The 16,205-nt window shown below is 36.5% G+C and overlaps 1 protein-coding gene across 10 annotated transcripts in view; it reads right to left on the bottom strand.

Moving 5' to 3' along the window:
- Nucleotides 1-16,205, bottom strand: part of LOC138710349 (unconventional myosin-IXb-like) — a 171,650-nt gene that overhangs the window by 17,499 nt on the left and 137,946 nt on the right. For all 10 annotated transcript variants that reach the window (XM_069841181.1, XM_069841176.1, XM_069841177.1 and 7 more), the window contains 5 exons: nt 15,272-15,692; nt 13,310-13,566; nt 10,293-10,466; nt 2,578-2,860; nt 609-829 (listed from right to left, as the gene is read on the bottom strand). In XM_069841181.1, coding sequence (XP_069697282.1) covers nt 609-829; nt 2,578-2,860; nt 10,293-10,466; nt 13,310-13,566; nt 15,272-15,692 — 1,356 coding nt within the window. The remainder of the gene's footprint in view (nt 1-608; nt 830-2,577; nt 2,861-10,292; nt 10,467-13,309; nt 13,567-15,271; nt 15,693-16,205) is intronic.

Here is a 16,205-nt window from a genome sequence, read left to right as displayed (position 1 = left end):
GCAGAAGTCACCTGTTCCATTGCCATTATTTCGTCAGATTTAACTCAGGCCGTGAAAGCGTAAATCGTACGGATCTTTAAAGTACTATTGTATAATTTCACACACAATATTATGTCACATGAAAACTCTTCGAACTTAACTATATAAATAAACTAGCTTGATGAAACAGCACATTCCACACTTCTCAATACTCCGCAAGGGAAGGGGTAACTTCTACAGCTTCCAGCAATACTCGGGTAAGTTCGTGTCCGCTCGAGCCTGCTTCAGAGGAAACACTGCTTGCGTCTCCCACTCACATTATCAGTTCATCACGCACAGCAGACGAGAAGGGCTCGAGTCATTTTCACTTCATGCAATAAGCCTGCTAACGTTAACTGTTTTCACTTTTCGAAAACTGCAAGTAGGCCTATCCTTTAGAATTAAGTATATCTCACAATCTCAATTTAATGGGGCAGGGAGGAAGGGAACAGCCTGTTCCCTCTGTTCCATGGAGAAACCGCCACTCATATGTGAAAATCGAACTCTCACTAGAGAATCAGACTTATATTTCCAAATCCCTTTCATAATATTTATTAGACACACACAGAAGAGCATTCACAAATACTTACTCCTGACTTCCTGTAGATGCCCTCAGTGTAGAGTCCATACATCTCTATAGTAGTGATGAGCCTGTCAACCACAATGGGTATCTTGCCATCTCCAACAGCCAACTGATGCAGAGGAACTCCAAACACACGTGTTCCTTCTTGGCCAGAGCACCCCATTCCATCCTTCCCACACATCACCATCACCTTCGAGTAGCATTTCTTGTGGCATGTTAATTTACAATCTGTAATGTTTACATTAGTAATTATTATAGAATAGGGTTTCCCGGACATGTCCTCTTTTTTTTAGGGTTAAATTTTTCGTCTGGGTGGGTTTTTAGATTTTGCTAATTGTCCGGGTTTTTAGGTTAAGTTTAAAATACGATGTTACTAGTGAAGGGAAATGACCCAAGGACAACACCTAATGGTGGCTTAAAGAACTACAGCCTTGGCATGTCACCCACTAGATGGGGATGCTTGAGTGATGGTGTAATTTAAGTGCCACCATTAGATAAAATATTCATCACTTCTCTTAGATTTCAATGATTCTGGTATCAAGTCATTGTTTTGAAGATCTCTCAGTGTTCCATGGGTCACCAGATTGTATGACGAAATTAATTTTGACATTCAAAGTAAGCATATATTTTCTTTCCTGACTAATAAATATTAAAATAATTATTGCATAAGAAGAAATAACTTCTTGCATGAATCTTACCTTAGTAGCTTTAAGCAAAAAATGAGAATTCAGTAATTACCAAATTTTGCAACAAAGCTAAAAACATTTACCCAAAAATTTAATAGAAAAATACAGAACTACTGACAGGATTTTTATCATTTTCCTAAGACTCACTTCTTGATTTAAGAAACTGGACTTTTCGTGGTATTACAGTAAAACCCCGATAAGATGCTGTGCAAGGGACCAGGTGTAAACTGCGTATTAACTGGGACCGCGTATTAGGCGGGTATACTAATTTTGACTTATATACAGTATCTATTAGCATTTTTCTTTATTGAAATACATGATTCATGAAAGGTAATACAGTATTACTCCATTATGTAATTACTGTACTGTACGTCAAACACATTTACAATATGTACTGTACTTGATTCTTTCGAAAAAAAAAATCATTCATAGTTGTTTGCCGCGTGCGTGTTCTCCAAGTCCTCATGTTTACCACACTTCAGTTTCTGCGATTACATCCTCCCAACGACGTCGCAGCTGTAGTGATTGAGTCGCGATTTTTTATTATCATTCTCAATGTCGATGATGGGATTCCTAATGCATCAGTGAGTTGTTTCTGAGTAAGAGTACTGTTCTCATCGTACTTTCGTAAGATTCACAATTTTTCTGACACAGAAAGCGCTTTTCATTGTAATGACATTCACAGACACTTCAATACACTAAAGGACAACAAACTGTCCAGCAAAAATTTCCAGAATTTTATTACGGCCGAGTGAGGAATGTTGTTTGAGAGAGAGGGTTAGCAAGAGGGTGAGGTATTGTAACTGTATGCAGGCTTTAAGCGCGCAGGTAAGGAGTCAAATAAGAGAGTGTAACAAGAGGGTGGGGTATACTAAGGTATGAAGTATGAAGGTTTAAATGTGCAGGTAAAGGGTCGATTACCAATACTTTTCAGGTTAATGGCACCAGTGAGTTCAATGACCAAGATATTTCATTGCTGTTACAGTACATAGCTGAAAATTACATCGAAAATATTCCACAAAAACAGCGTATTATGCGGGACTTGAGCGCAACAAACGGGGTATTTTATAAAGGCGTTATATATGAAATGTGCAGGGAGCGGACAAAAAAAGTGTATTACACGGGCTAGAGTAATAAGCAGGCGTGTCTTATCGAGGTTTTACTGTATATACATACCAAGTTTGGATATGATCAGTTCACCTACATAATATTGAGAATAAAGGAATTACATACACTTCATAAAACTTATTTCTTCTCCTAAAATTGAATCAAACAGCTGAAGCTACTTACTTTGACAGACAAGACCTCGTTCAATGGGCCACATGAAGAACGACGTGCAAATTTCACAAGCCGTTGGGATGTTGATAATGGTAAGGAGGAAGATGTGTCCAGCATATGTTATCGGGTCTTCAACTTTCCGCTTCTTTTCTTTCTTCCGCTTTGCCTTGTTGGGTTTCTCCTCAAGACGGGTTAGATTCATGAATTCATTCATAAAGCCTCGGAAAGCATTTACACCCATAGTGACAGGAAAATCTTCCCGCATTTGTTCTTGGTTGCATACAGTTTCCATCACCTGTAATGAGTATCAAGACGACTTGTCATTCAGATCGAGTTTTTTTTCATACTAAGAATAATGGGTTTAACTTTTATATTAGATCAGGAGGAAATTCTTCATTGGCCAAGAAAGGAAATAGCCATGCTTTCAGTGTCTCTAATAATGTAACGTCCTGAACGAATATATAACTACCAAGAATTATACTTTCACATTTACAAAATTGTCAACTTCTTCCTGATATGAGAAATAAATAAATAAGCAAATAAATCCATGGTACAACTGCCCGTAGAGGTCCAAGGTTTCTGGCCTCATGCCTGCATTCTCAGCAGATGTGAAAGATCATCCAACCAGTATAGGCGTAACATGTGATTAGCATGATGATCACCCCAGCTGTTACGGCTGGCTTTTGAAACTGGACTTTGTTACTAACAATAGCTCCCCAAATTCATCACAATGTTGGTTGGGCACAAGACCCACACACTGATCGAAATTTTATGAGAAAATTTCTTCCCTCATGAGAATTCGAAACATTACTACTTCCATACTGCTAGTCTAAGGCATGATGCTTTAGATATCGAACATAAACTCAGAAATATAAACAGATGAAATTCAAGTGAAACCTGAGATATATTTTTCATGCATTTTCTAGCCAGTATTTTCTTAATTCATTTACACTTCTACTTTCTTACAAATTAATGTGATTCTGAGCAGAAAAGAATGCAATAAGAAAAATAATTCTCGACAGAAGATTTGTTTATTATACAGAGTGTAACTGTATACTGGTAGACCCCAAATATATTTTACAGTTACACTACGAGTTGCGTCAAATTTGGGGAAGTGTTTATATCACATAAAGTACATAAATATTTACAAGTGTTATTTAAATACCATTTCCGGTTTCACCCTGTGTATTCTTTCACATGACGTATAATTTGTAAATTCTGAGTTCAATGATTTGTCATAGTCATAAGTGAGATTTGAGTTGTCAGTCTTTTTGTAAATGTCGTTAAAATAAAAGTAACACAAGCTTTGAATCGTTTATTGAAACTTTAGTTCTTTACACAGAACAGTGAATAGTAACACAAGACTTCATGTGCGTTGTTCAAAATGTCCACCATTACTGTAGCAACTTGACAAACATGGCTCTTTCAGTTACCTCCCACATAATGTTATGTAATTTCTGCCAGGTTGCAATAGTTATTGCTGATGCTACCACTCGATTTTGCAAGTCATGTAAAGTCTTTGGATGTTAAACCGGAAATGGTAGTGTTGAATAAACAATAGTTTTTAAATGAGGTAACACAAAGGTCCATATCACACGTTGTTTAGTGGCCAGCTAGACCTGACTTAATCAGAGTTAAACTTCTTTCTGTTATCTCATTTAAAAACTATTGTTTATTCAGCACCACCATTTCGGGTTTAACATCCAAAGACTTTACACGACTTGCAAAATCAAGTCATAGCAGCAATAGCTACTGTAACCTCACAGAAATTACATAACCTTATGCAGAACGTAACCGAAAGAGCCAGGTTATGTCAAGACACTAAAGGCGGACATTTTATGAAATCTTGTGTTATTATTCAGGATTAGTGTATTGAAATTTCTTTGTCCTGTGTAAAGAACTCAATTTTCAATAAGTGATTCAAAGCTTGTGTTACTTTTATTTTAACGACATTTACAAATGATACGTCATGTGAAAGAATACACAGGGTGAAACCGGAAATGGTATTTAAATAACAATTGTAAATATTTATGTATTGTATATCACATATAAGTTACACTTCTTCAAATTTCACGCAAATCGTAACATAATTGTAAAATATATTTGGGGTCTACCAGAAACCAGTTACACCCACCCGGTATATTACAAACTACCTCAATGGACTAGTTTAGTTTCATTCATTTCATAAGTTCATTTCATGTTGCTCCACAGTGTCTACCACAATCAAATCTCTTGAAGATCATAGCTAATAAGGAATGGGGATCAGATATCACGACACTGCGTTTATTTTATAATGCTTATATATAATCAAAATTGACCTACGGCTGTGAAATACAGGGAGGAGCATCAGCAACTCATCTACAAAAAATGTATGTTCTTCAAAACTCAGCCTTAAGATTATGCCTAGGAGTACCAAAAACCACATCAACTGTTGCCCTAGAAACTGAATGTAGGCTAATATTCAACCAATCAGACACTATATATTACAAAAGAATCTAAAAATACATTTAAAATTGCAAGCCTCATCCAGGTCTCAGATGTTCTTCAAACTGTCAGATGATATCCTGTGTAATTTCTATAAAATAAAAAAAGAAGAAATACCAATCTATATCACAGACAACTCATTGCTAAACCTCCTGTTGTGAACGAAATTCCTCCATGGAAATGGGTCATTCCAAATCATAGCATACAAATTCCAGAAAATCATTCCAAAAATGATCCTCCATACATTCTTAAGTTAGATGCCATGGAACTACTCTGCAGCACATATAAGGATCACCTTCAAATTTATACAGATGGATCTCTAAATCCTAATGATGGGACATCAGGAGCAGGGTATTATATTCCAAAATATCAAGAAAGTTATTTCGTACCATGTTCATCCTCCTCCAGTCTTGACAGTGAATTGCTAGCTATTGATGCTGCTCTTCAGTGTGTTACTCTAATTTCTGAAAAATCTATTTGCATACTTACCGACTCCAAGGGGGCTATATTTAATATAATTAAATATGTACCAAACCTATATGCACATAGAATTATTCCACTTCAGAAACAACTAAGTAAACTAAAAAAACTTCAAAAGGAAATAACATTTCAATGGATACCTGTCATTGTGGTGTACCTGGAAACGAGAAAGTCGATAATATTGCAAAACAGGAAACATATTTGCAACCAAGACCTCTTCAAGTAAATATCTCTATCCAGTGCTTTTGCTTTAGTAAAGTCTCATTTTACAAACCTATGGATCAACAATTGGCTCTTTTCTGACAAAGGAAAAATTTTACAGTCTGTACAAAAGAAACCAAATGACCTGGAAATGTACAAAAACTTGTCCAGACGTGTTCAAACATTTTTAACAAGAGTCAGAACAGGCCACATTGTCACTCAATTGTACCTACACCGATTTCACATTTCTAATAATCCTACTTGTATGTGGTGTAATAATCATGATGAAGATCTGGAACACATTCTTTTATACTGTCCATCCATAAACCACAAAAGAAGTGAATTAAAATCATCAGTACCATTTGCCCTGCAGTATATATTGACTACACCCCAACTCTAGCTACTAGCAACAGGCATCTATAATGAACAGTGATCAAAATACCCCTCAATTCTCGTGAAAAGCAACAACTGAATAGACTACAGTGGACTTTATGTTGTCAGCAAATAGCTGGATACATTAAGAAGATTGATTGATAAGTTCATTTCTACAACTGATATTTTACTCCAGAAAAAGACTTATTACATAGAGCAGGATAGATGGTTTAAAGATGGAGGGTGTGACAAATCCATATGCACATAGACCACCCTCTCTACTATATCCAGAACTGAATTTTGATATGGGCTAAATTAGTCAATATTTTTCACTTAGAGGTCGCTCATTCAGGCACATTCTTCCACTTGCCACAGGTCTATTACACGGGCCTATCAGCTTTACTTCCATTCTGAAGGAAGTCATACCACAGTCTAGTATATACAGTCACGAAGCTCAATACTTACTAAAAATGCAAACATAGACAGTTGAAATACGCATTCATAGATAGTTGCTCACCACCAGGATCACTACTATCGCCTCATCACAGACCCTTTCCCCAGCAGACGGTAAAATGTATTGTACTTTCAATATCACATTCTTTTGAAAAAATTAACACCTTCCTTCCACTTTTGAAATATGAAACATATAAGGTTTATATATTATTTTCATAAAGCATATATTATATTTTATAAAATCACCTTCCTGGATCTTTCGGAAGAAGGATAACTCTGACCTCTTTTTCTTACAATATTTATAGAACCACAAATGTCTCCTTGACCCATATTATTATTCAAATTATTGTATTTAGTCATTTACAGTTATTACAGCCGATAACGAACATTTCACAGTTATTTTGTTGTTCTGTGGTTTACACAACTTTTCACAACAAAGCGAAATACGGCACAGTCAATGCCTTTTCGATCTAGACCAGGCCGTAATGTATGTCCGCGTTTTCTGTTTCAGTGTATGTAGCTCAGTGAAATATTATATTATAACTTTATTGCGTATCATTGCTAAGTTTTATTTAGTGTAATGTGTCCATAAGTTCTGTTTACTTCTTGTTGCATAATATGTTGCAGAAATAATTACAAAATTGTGTTATTTTAATGTGAAGAGAATTTTACATGTTAACATAATCTGTTCCCGTCAACATTTCAAGTTTAGAATGGAAGCTATTTTGAGGTTTAATAAAAAAGAATTTATATTGTGATTTCAATTTAGCACATCTACCTTCCTTAATTTTAGACAAAACATTTACCATACCACTCCTATGAAATTAGTGTACGTACAGTTGTGTTACTTTGTCTCTTAAGTAGTAGATAAATACAATACTTCAGTACTCAATTGTAGTATTAAAATACAGACATATTGAATGTCCGGGGTATCATACATGACGTTATGCTTAATTATAATGTATGATTGCGAATTTAGGAATACAAGTTAAATATAGTAAACATAACCTATAATTTTCATATGAATGGCAAGGCATTGGAGATCACTAAATTTAGACAGAAAGGGGCAACTGGTACAGTAAACATAACCTATAATTTCAACATATCTAAATATCCGTGCGGTGCAATTGAAAATTATTGAATTGTGCAGAAATAAATGTTCAAGAATTTCGCAATATTTAATCGAAATAAAGGCAGGTGTTACACATACAAACAACGTAATTTTCACAGCATAAATAATATTACATCTTAACTCGCAAGTGAATTATGTCTGAAGCATCTCGTAATCATTGTTTTAAATTTTATTAATGGAATGACACTACATTTTAGAGTAACATATGTTACTGTTTATGCATTCAGACTAATTTATATGGTTGAAACGCCGCCCTTCGTGATCAGGTTAAGCGAGTTACATGGTCTGCCTTACGGCCTGTATTAGATCACGATGGCTGCTGTGGCACAGTCTATTGTTCCTAGTATTCACAGCGCTCCAAGCGGCTAGCAACTATCGCGACAAATGCAAAAAATCACCCCAAGCTTCGTGACTGTATATAGTAGACTGTGGTCATACCAAGGATTTTTATTGTCCTTAAATGGATTTAAATCTGTTAACTCTGAATCTAATGGCAAGTACAATAAGTAATGGACCATCAAGTACTTCACAAAGTATTACAACAACAAAAAATATTCAAGAGTCTACAGTAAATTCTCTCCTATTATTTTTGCTTTCAAGAACATGTTCTGAATTACTCTAATAATAAATAATAAAGTACAGTATCTAAATCAACTAAAATTACAATTGCCAAACAAATCAAAGACACAAAGGTAACTGGGTAACAATGTCAAATACAATACTCTAGTACAGTTATACTTTGTTATAGCAATGATGGTTAGTGCAATACCTCGATTATAGCAATAGTCATTAAGAAATAGGGTTTTTATCTACTGTTTACTATTTTCATAACAACACATTTTTAATAAACAACTAGTTTATAGTGAAATTAGCAACAATTCATATTCTACATACATTAAGCAGGCAGAGAGGGATTTACACAGGGAGCTGATAATGTCATTATGTGACCAATACTGTAACGAAAGTAATTTATGGGTCAGGAACTGGAATTCTAAGAAAACAGGGTGGGATGTGGGTCAGGCCAAACTCTTCCTTCTGTTGTTGGCCAAGTTGTATACTGAATTGCAATCCAGAAACTCAGTTCATTTAAATGTGGAAAATAAAGTTGATGTTATAAAAGAAATCAGAAGTGGTAAAAAGAAAGCTGTAAACTTTGTTTGGTTAAGAAAGAATGGAGAATGATTTGCAGATGCAGTACGTATTTTGTAAAATGGAAGCAGGAAAAAATTACAGATTTCTTCAACCCATGTTCTTAAATGTGAGTACTGTTATGTATTTTATTGCTGTACTTTGTAGTATATTTATTTCCTACAATCCAGTACAGTACAGTATTTTTATTTTAAAAAAAAGTGTGAAGTATTTTAAAAAGTCGTACTGTAGGTATATATAAAATTACAATTTAATTTAATTTTGTGTGTATCTAATGCCTACCCACTTCACTTTATGTGATTCGGGTTAAATTAATTAATTATAGAAGTGTACAAAATACATATGTAATATTGCGAATGAATTTCTTCTCTGAATTTGATTTACTGTAGCCTACTTATTTATTTTTTCTTACAATGAACTTGTTCGTTGTAACATAATTTCTGCAGTGCTCGGGAAAAGTGACACAAGTCAGTTTCCACAAACCTTTTTTGATAATTGATTGACAACTTACACTGGTTTATGTAGATTTGATTTTTTTCTGTATGAATTATTGTAATGGGAGAAATACTTATGTATTTTTTTCCAAGCAAGCAGATGTTCCGTAAGTTGTCAATAAACTATCAAATAAGATTTGTGGAAACTGACTTGTGTCACTTTTCCCGAGCACTGCAGAATTCATACAGAAAAAAAATCAAATCGACATAAACCAGTGTAAGTTGTCAATAAATTATCAAAAAATGTTTGTGGAAACTGACTTGTGTCACTTTTCCCGAGCACTGCAGAATTCATACAGAAAAAAATCAAATCGACATAAACCAGTGTAAGTTGTCAATAAATTATCAAAAAAGGTTTGTGGAAACTGACTTATGTCACTTTTTCCAAGCACTGCAGATTTGTTCAGTCCCTTCAATGATACTTTAATCAAATTCAACTGCACATCCAATGGTGCCACAATGTCAAATATTGACATTTACGCAACATTATACTACTGAATAAAGAGTTGTTGAATATAAAGAATAAAAGCAGTGAAATAACATCCAAATCTAATATCTATTAAATAACAAATTTTACAGTTAGCCAAATGGAGTATGTGTCGGATTTCAACACTGGGAACCCAGGTTCGAGTCCCAGTGGTTCCAAATGTAATTTGTTGTGAACGAAGATGGTGCTTGGTGGCAGGTTTTTGCGGGGTACTCACATTTCCTCTACCAACATTCCACATTGTTTCATTAATCACCAACATCAAGGGATACTATGGGTGAATGTCACAAAGTCAAGTACCAGCAATTGGATTTCAAAAATTAATGCAATACAAATATTGAAAGATTTCAACTACTGTCAAACAAGAAAAGGTTTTGATATCTTAAATAATAATAAAAAAATAATAAATATTTAATTTTTTGATATATCATGAGGAATATGGTTTAACAGTTTGAACATATTAATAAACACTCACATGTAAGAAATTAGCAATGAGATCCTTATACTTGATGTTCAGTCCCTCTGCACCCTGCTTGTTCATCACACTGTACGTAGCCACAAGGTTGTCTTTGAACTCCTTCAGTGCTTGTTTAAATACTCGATCCACTTCACTTGGTTTCTTACCCTCTTCACTCTCAATTTTATAAATCTGCAAACACAAATCAGCAACTTCAACCATTAAAATACTACGCTTTAATTCGAAATTAAACTTCGACATGTTGAGATTGCAACTCACAAGTAATACCTATATTTTTTTAAAGCTCAAAATCATTATCTAGCACAGCTTAAGAATCAGCTAAATCATCTAACTTTAGAAACTTATAAGATAGACTGAAAGTATTCTAGTACGTGTTTAATATTGTTGTGTTGGTATTTCAGAGAATGAGACTGCGGACTCCCTACCAAAAACAAGAGGGACTGAAATATTGTTACGGACGACCTCCCAACTTTCGTATCACAACTTGAAACGATTAGTTAACCGCTCATTTAAGAATGAGTTTCTCTTAGATCTTCAAATAAAGAGTGGTGGCAAGAAATGGGCTGGGCTTGTTGACAAGTCAGAGATACTTCCTGATCATCCCCGTAAAGAGACTGTAGTTGCCGTAAGGACTGCCACAGGACACGACTGCCTGGCAGAATATTTATATGAACTGGGTATTTTATCATCATCTTATCATTTGTAATAAGGAAAATTCTATTATGAATTGGGAACATTTAAATGTTTGTAAAAAAACTTGTAAATTTTAAATCCTCTATGGGGACATTGTACTGGTCTGCCAGAAACCAAATAATGTTTATTCAATCTGGTTAAGCATTAAATACATATACATATTGTTGTAGCACTCAGATCATGCCCCATATGTTTCTACAGAATATTCGAACCACGCTGTTGTCTTCCCTGATGTTAGAACAGAATCTCCCCTCCCCCATTCCTGCCACAACAACTTGTCGAAGAGTAGCTGCTGGCCAAAATCTAGGAGGAAAATGAGCACTCCAGATGACAAAATATTTTTGCAGGAGTATGATGAAAGTAGCATCACCTTGTACCATGCCATTCTAAAGGTGGGAGAAAGGAGCGTGGCCAAGCCGGAATATATAAGGAAGAGCAACTCCCTAAGATTAATTTGTTCACTGGTCAGGGAATAGCTACCATGCTCTCCCATTTCTTCGGACATGTGTGCACAACTGATAGAACAGAAATGCAATGCTGGCTCTGTCCCTGCTATTCTGCATTGATCTACTTCTTTATCTTTCATCCCAGCTACTTTTTCACGGACACCATCTTGCTGTTGTCTTCGCCTTGTTCGGCCCGCTAGGTAAACTTGACTTCTCTCTCTATGGATGCCAATTCCAGACCACTGTCAACGGATCTTGTTAGCAGGGAGTAACACTAATCCCCCTTCAACGATCAGCAAATCGCGGATCAAGTTTCCAGAGCTTCGATAAATGAAGATGGTTCTTGGCAGTCGTCAAATAGCACGTCATTGTTTGTAGAGCTTCAATAGCCGACAAACCTCCCAAACCTGCTTCCTGTCTCTCACTTTTTCTCCTGCTATAATCGCATCCTCTCCAGCAAGCTTCGTTTCACTATCTCTGCTACTCCCATTTCTCTTCTCTTCCCCTTTTCTATATATCTAGCTCGTGTCTCTCTGCCTCTCTCTTGTCCTTTGTTTTTGTCTCACTTCTTCCCAGGCAACTCTTCCCTCCCACCCATTTCTCTCCAATAGCAGCTGGAGCCATTGTCACGCATAAATAACAATTAAAGCCTCCCACACAAAAAAAAGGACTTTTTCAATTTATGCACCTCCTCCAGAACTTCCTTCCCACAAAAAATAAGTGCAGAGGTAGGAACAACACTCACTACCAATGAGGGACTCAGGGACAGGGCAAGTGACCATCCCGCTGGTCTATAAGTGTGGAAAGGCCACCAACCTTCCACAGATATTTAGATATTTCCCTGACTATCTGGCCCTGCTAATGAGTCACTCTCCGGAGACTTCACCCTCACTCACCTCTGCCACAGCCCATGTTGCTGCTCCCCCTAGCCCTGAGAAAGATCTGCAAGTGACGCCTGGACTGAAAGCTCATCTCCATCGAAAGCAGCCCCAGACCACCCATACAACTGCCGCTGCCACCATCACTGGGTCCACATCTGTAGATCTGTGGAGTAACGGTCAGCGCATCTGGCCGCGAAACCAGGTGGCCCAGGTTCGAATCCCAGTCGGGGCAAATTACCTGGTTGAGGTTTTTTCCAGAGTTTTTCCTCAACCCAATACGAGCAAATGCTGGGTAACTTTCGGTGCTGGACCCTAGACTCATTTCATCGGCATTATCGCCTTCATTTCATTCAGATGCTAAATAACCTGAGATGTTGATACAGCGTCGTAAAATAACCCAATAAAATAAAATAAAACCATCACTGGTTCACTCTTGTTCAAGATGGGAGCCCTGCCTCCATATCCGAGGTCTCAGCCCTTACAATGAAACCAAGGAAACCCCTCCCAAAAATAAATAAATAAATAAATAAACAAATAAAGAAATAAAAAAAACAAAAGGAAAAAACACACAAAGAAGACTCACCAAGTGATAACGAATTTTCACAATGATTCTTCTTCCATACGTTCCATTTGAAATAAGAAATCTCCCTACAAATTTCTACATCTGAGAAGGCCTAGCCTTCGAGATATGATTTTTCAAAATAATCGCTTGACACTCATATAAGTCTCGTATCTTCAGTGCCATCGTGGAGAAAAGAATGTTTAAGGCCCCAAATGTTTATGCACTGCCCTCAAAATCGCCTCTTCAAGTGGTTTCAAGAAGTATACTTTCCATATATCAGTGATCATAGCATTCATTTCTGATATTTGCAACTCCAGACCTCGATTAGTTAAATTAGGTCACATTTTCATGGTTCTTTTTAAGCAGCAGTGATGGGAAGAATGTGATACAATGTTATGGAACCACTGGCCATGCTCAGATAACCAGACCCACCTTTTTGGTGATGAAATCCTGCATAAGCTGCAACTCAGTTGCATCAGAGATGATCTTGTCTGTGCTGTCAGTGAACTCAGAAGTACCAGTGAGGTTGAACTTGCCGCCTGGTGCAGGCTTCACCATGTCATGCTGTGTTCGGGATGTCTTGCGCTTGTTTCTGCGGACAGAGTGTCCTGACTGCTGCTGCTGCTGGCATGGCAAACGCAAGACTCCTCCATTTTGTATACATTTGGTATGGAACAACTGTTTGCAATCTGTGAATGTTAAAAGAAATGTGATTGTGGACAACACAATTTAATCTGTAACCACTACACGTCATAATCATAATGATAATTATATTTCCCTAATACGTTAAAAAACCGCGCGCGCACACACACACACACACACACACACACACACACGCACACTGGGTGAATATTAAGTAATGTCGTTAATTTCAGGGTCGCACGCGCGCACACACACACACACACGTGTGGTGGTGTATAAATTATATCATCTTCTGGGTTGACGCATCTTCTAATAAAAAATATGCTTGGAAAACTTAATTGTCTGTTAGTGATATAAACATTCCTCTCTGTCACAGCTGGAATAAACTACTAAAAGCGGCAATGTTGTAGGAAGGATGGTCTCTTCTATTGACTATAATACCTACGTATCAGTACAGTAGAGTGATAGATGTGCGAATAATGAGGGAGGGAGGAAAAACCAAAAGTGATCATTATTTCACAGCATTTTACTTGGTCTATCTGAAACTGATTACAAAGCAAAAAAAGAATTTGGCTGAATCACTGGCTAAGAAGAAAATGCCTACTGAAGGATAGACTGGAAGTAATGGTTAGGGACCGGATTTTTATGTAATAGCAAGGTGTCAAATATGTACATATTTATGTAGGAAAAATAAGCTGAATATGTACCAAAATATGTAAAATCATGAAAATATTTAATATCAATATCTGCGCTGGTTTGTATTGTTAAGCCTAGATATTTGTAGTCTGGTACAATTTTTAATTTTCTGTTCTTCATGACGATTTCTACTGTTTCTGGTGCTCTTCCGCCGTTTCTGAGTATCATCATTTCTGTCCTGTTCACATTTATATCATATTTGTTTCTACTGCACCATTTTACCATGATGCTTATTGTTTCTTGTAACTTTGTAGGGTCTTTAGACCCTAATACTATGTCGTCCGCTTAAGCGTATGCTGATTATTCCCTTCTTGATTATTACAATACAGAGTAGTTGTATGAGAAAGGTTGCCTTTTGTTCATTCATATTTACAGTGGGAGGTAAGGAGTGAGTGCTTCTTTTACTTCCAGGAACTAAGATGTTATGTTTCATCCCGAAATATATCCTTTCTCGGGTAGGTAAAAAGGCTTTTTAAATCTGTGTATTTCAAATTGTAAACTTCCCCAGCAGAAGTTTTCTTTTTTCTTTTTAAAGAAGTAAAAATGATGAAAACCACTAAATATGTAGATTTATGTAATACCACGCCATAATATGTAATGTGGGGTAAATATGTAAAAATATGTAGTATCAAATTTAAATATATTAATGGTAATTACAAGATTCGCAAAGATTTGTTATTTATATACGGTTAGGTTGAAAGTAATATAATATGTAATTACATAAAAATCCGGTCCCTAGTAATGGTGAACGGGGAAAAAAATTTGGGGCAGAAGAGGTTATTAGATGACAAACAACATTAAGTTATATGGATTGTATGCAGAGACAAAGAGAATGGCAGAAAAGAGGAAAGACTGCAGAATGCTGGGTTTGCAGTGAAGGACCTGCCCTCGGGCAGATAACTATAAATTAATGAATATAGGACTATCCAGAGAATGACAACGACAATTACAATAATAGTGTATCATTACCACCTAGCCCTAAATGGAGAGTTTTCACGATCAGGATAGGAACTGAGGCTCAATCTATCATAAAATCTCAGGTGCAGTTGCTCTTACCTGAACATTTGTGTCCTTGTGTGACAAAGGCATCCATTGACTTGTCACACGAGACACAGCGGTCTTCCTTGGAGAACCTCGTCACCTTCCTGAACCTGTGGCCCGCAATCGTGAACATGCTTCCTTTCCACTCCAGGACATCTGACACTTTGGCAGGGGTCTCCACTCCTGATGGCTGCTCTGTAATCAGGGTTCCGCACTTCGTTGCTGGGTCACTATTTCTTCTTTTCAGTTCCAGGGACGTGATGGCACCACTTCTGCTCCTTTTCGTAGCTACGGAGTGGATCTGTATCCCTGATTTCAGATATGCTGATGTGTCCATGTCCGGAGACCATTCTGCTTCTTGGGAAGAAGAAAGACGACCACCATACGAACTCTCACTGCCATCACTTGATCGAGGATCTTTTCTTGATGCCCACATCTGCAATTCAACACATCACATGCAGTCCACTTATTGCTGTATTGTTGTAAGGAAATTAATTAATCCTATGTCTCAGTAAGTTTGAGGAATATAAAAGAATATTATGATACTAAATTAATGTCAAAAGAAAAATATTCTCAAAATGATCAATGTATCATGCTTACAATTCCACTCTTTAATGTCAGATGGTTTTACTCAAAACTTATGACATCTTCTTGTATTTAAATAGCAAAAGTATAAAAATTTCCTAGCGATATATCCATATCATAACCATAAGATAATGTTAGATTCAAGATACAACATATCTATAATAATAATAATAATAATAATAATAATAATAATAATAATAATAATAATAATAATAATCCATGGCGCCACAGCCCTTGAAGGGCCCAGACTGACCAGCCGGCTGCTGGCCTCACATTCACATGCCAAAGGAGAGGTGGACGATCATCCAACCAGAATGGAGGTATCGTGTGGTTGGTATGATGATCCCCCGTTTTATAGCTGGCT

The sequence above is a fragment of the Periplaneta americana genome, chromosome 12 (assembly GCF_040183065.1).
Source record: "Periplaneta americana isolate PAMFEO1 chromosome 12, P.americana_PAMFEO1_priV1, whole genome shotgun sequence".
Lineage (NCBI taxonomy): Eukaryota > Metazoa > Arthropoda > Insecta > Blattodea > Blattidae > Periplaneta > Periplaneta americana.
Note: the sequence above shows the minus strand (reverse complement) of the source record. Positions and strands in the feature narration are given on the sequence as shown.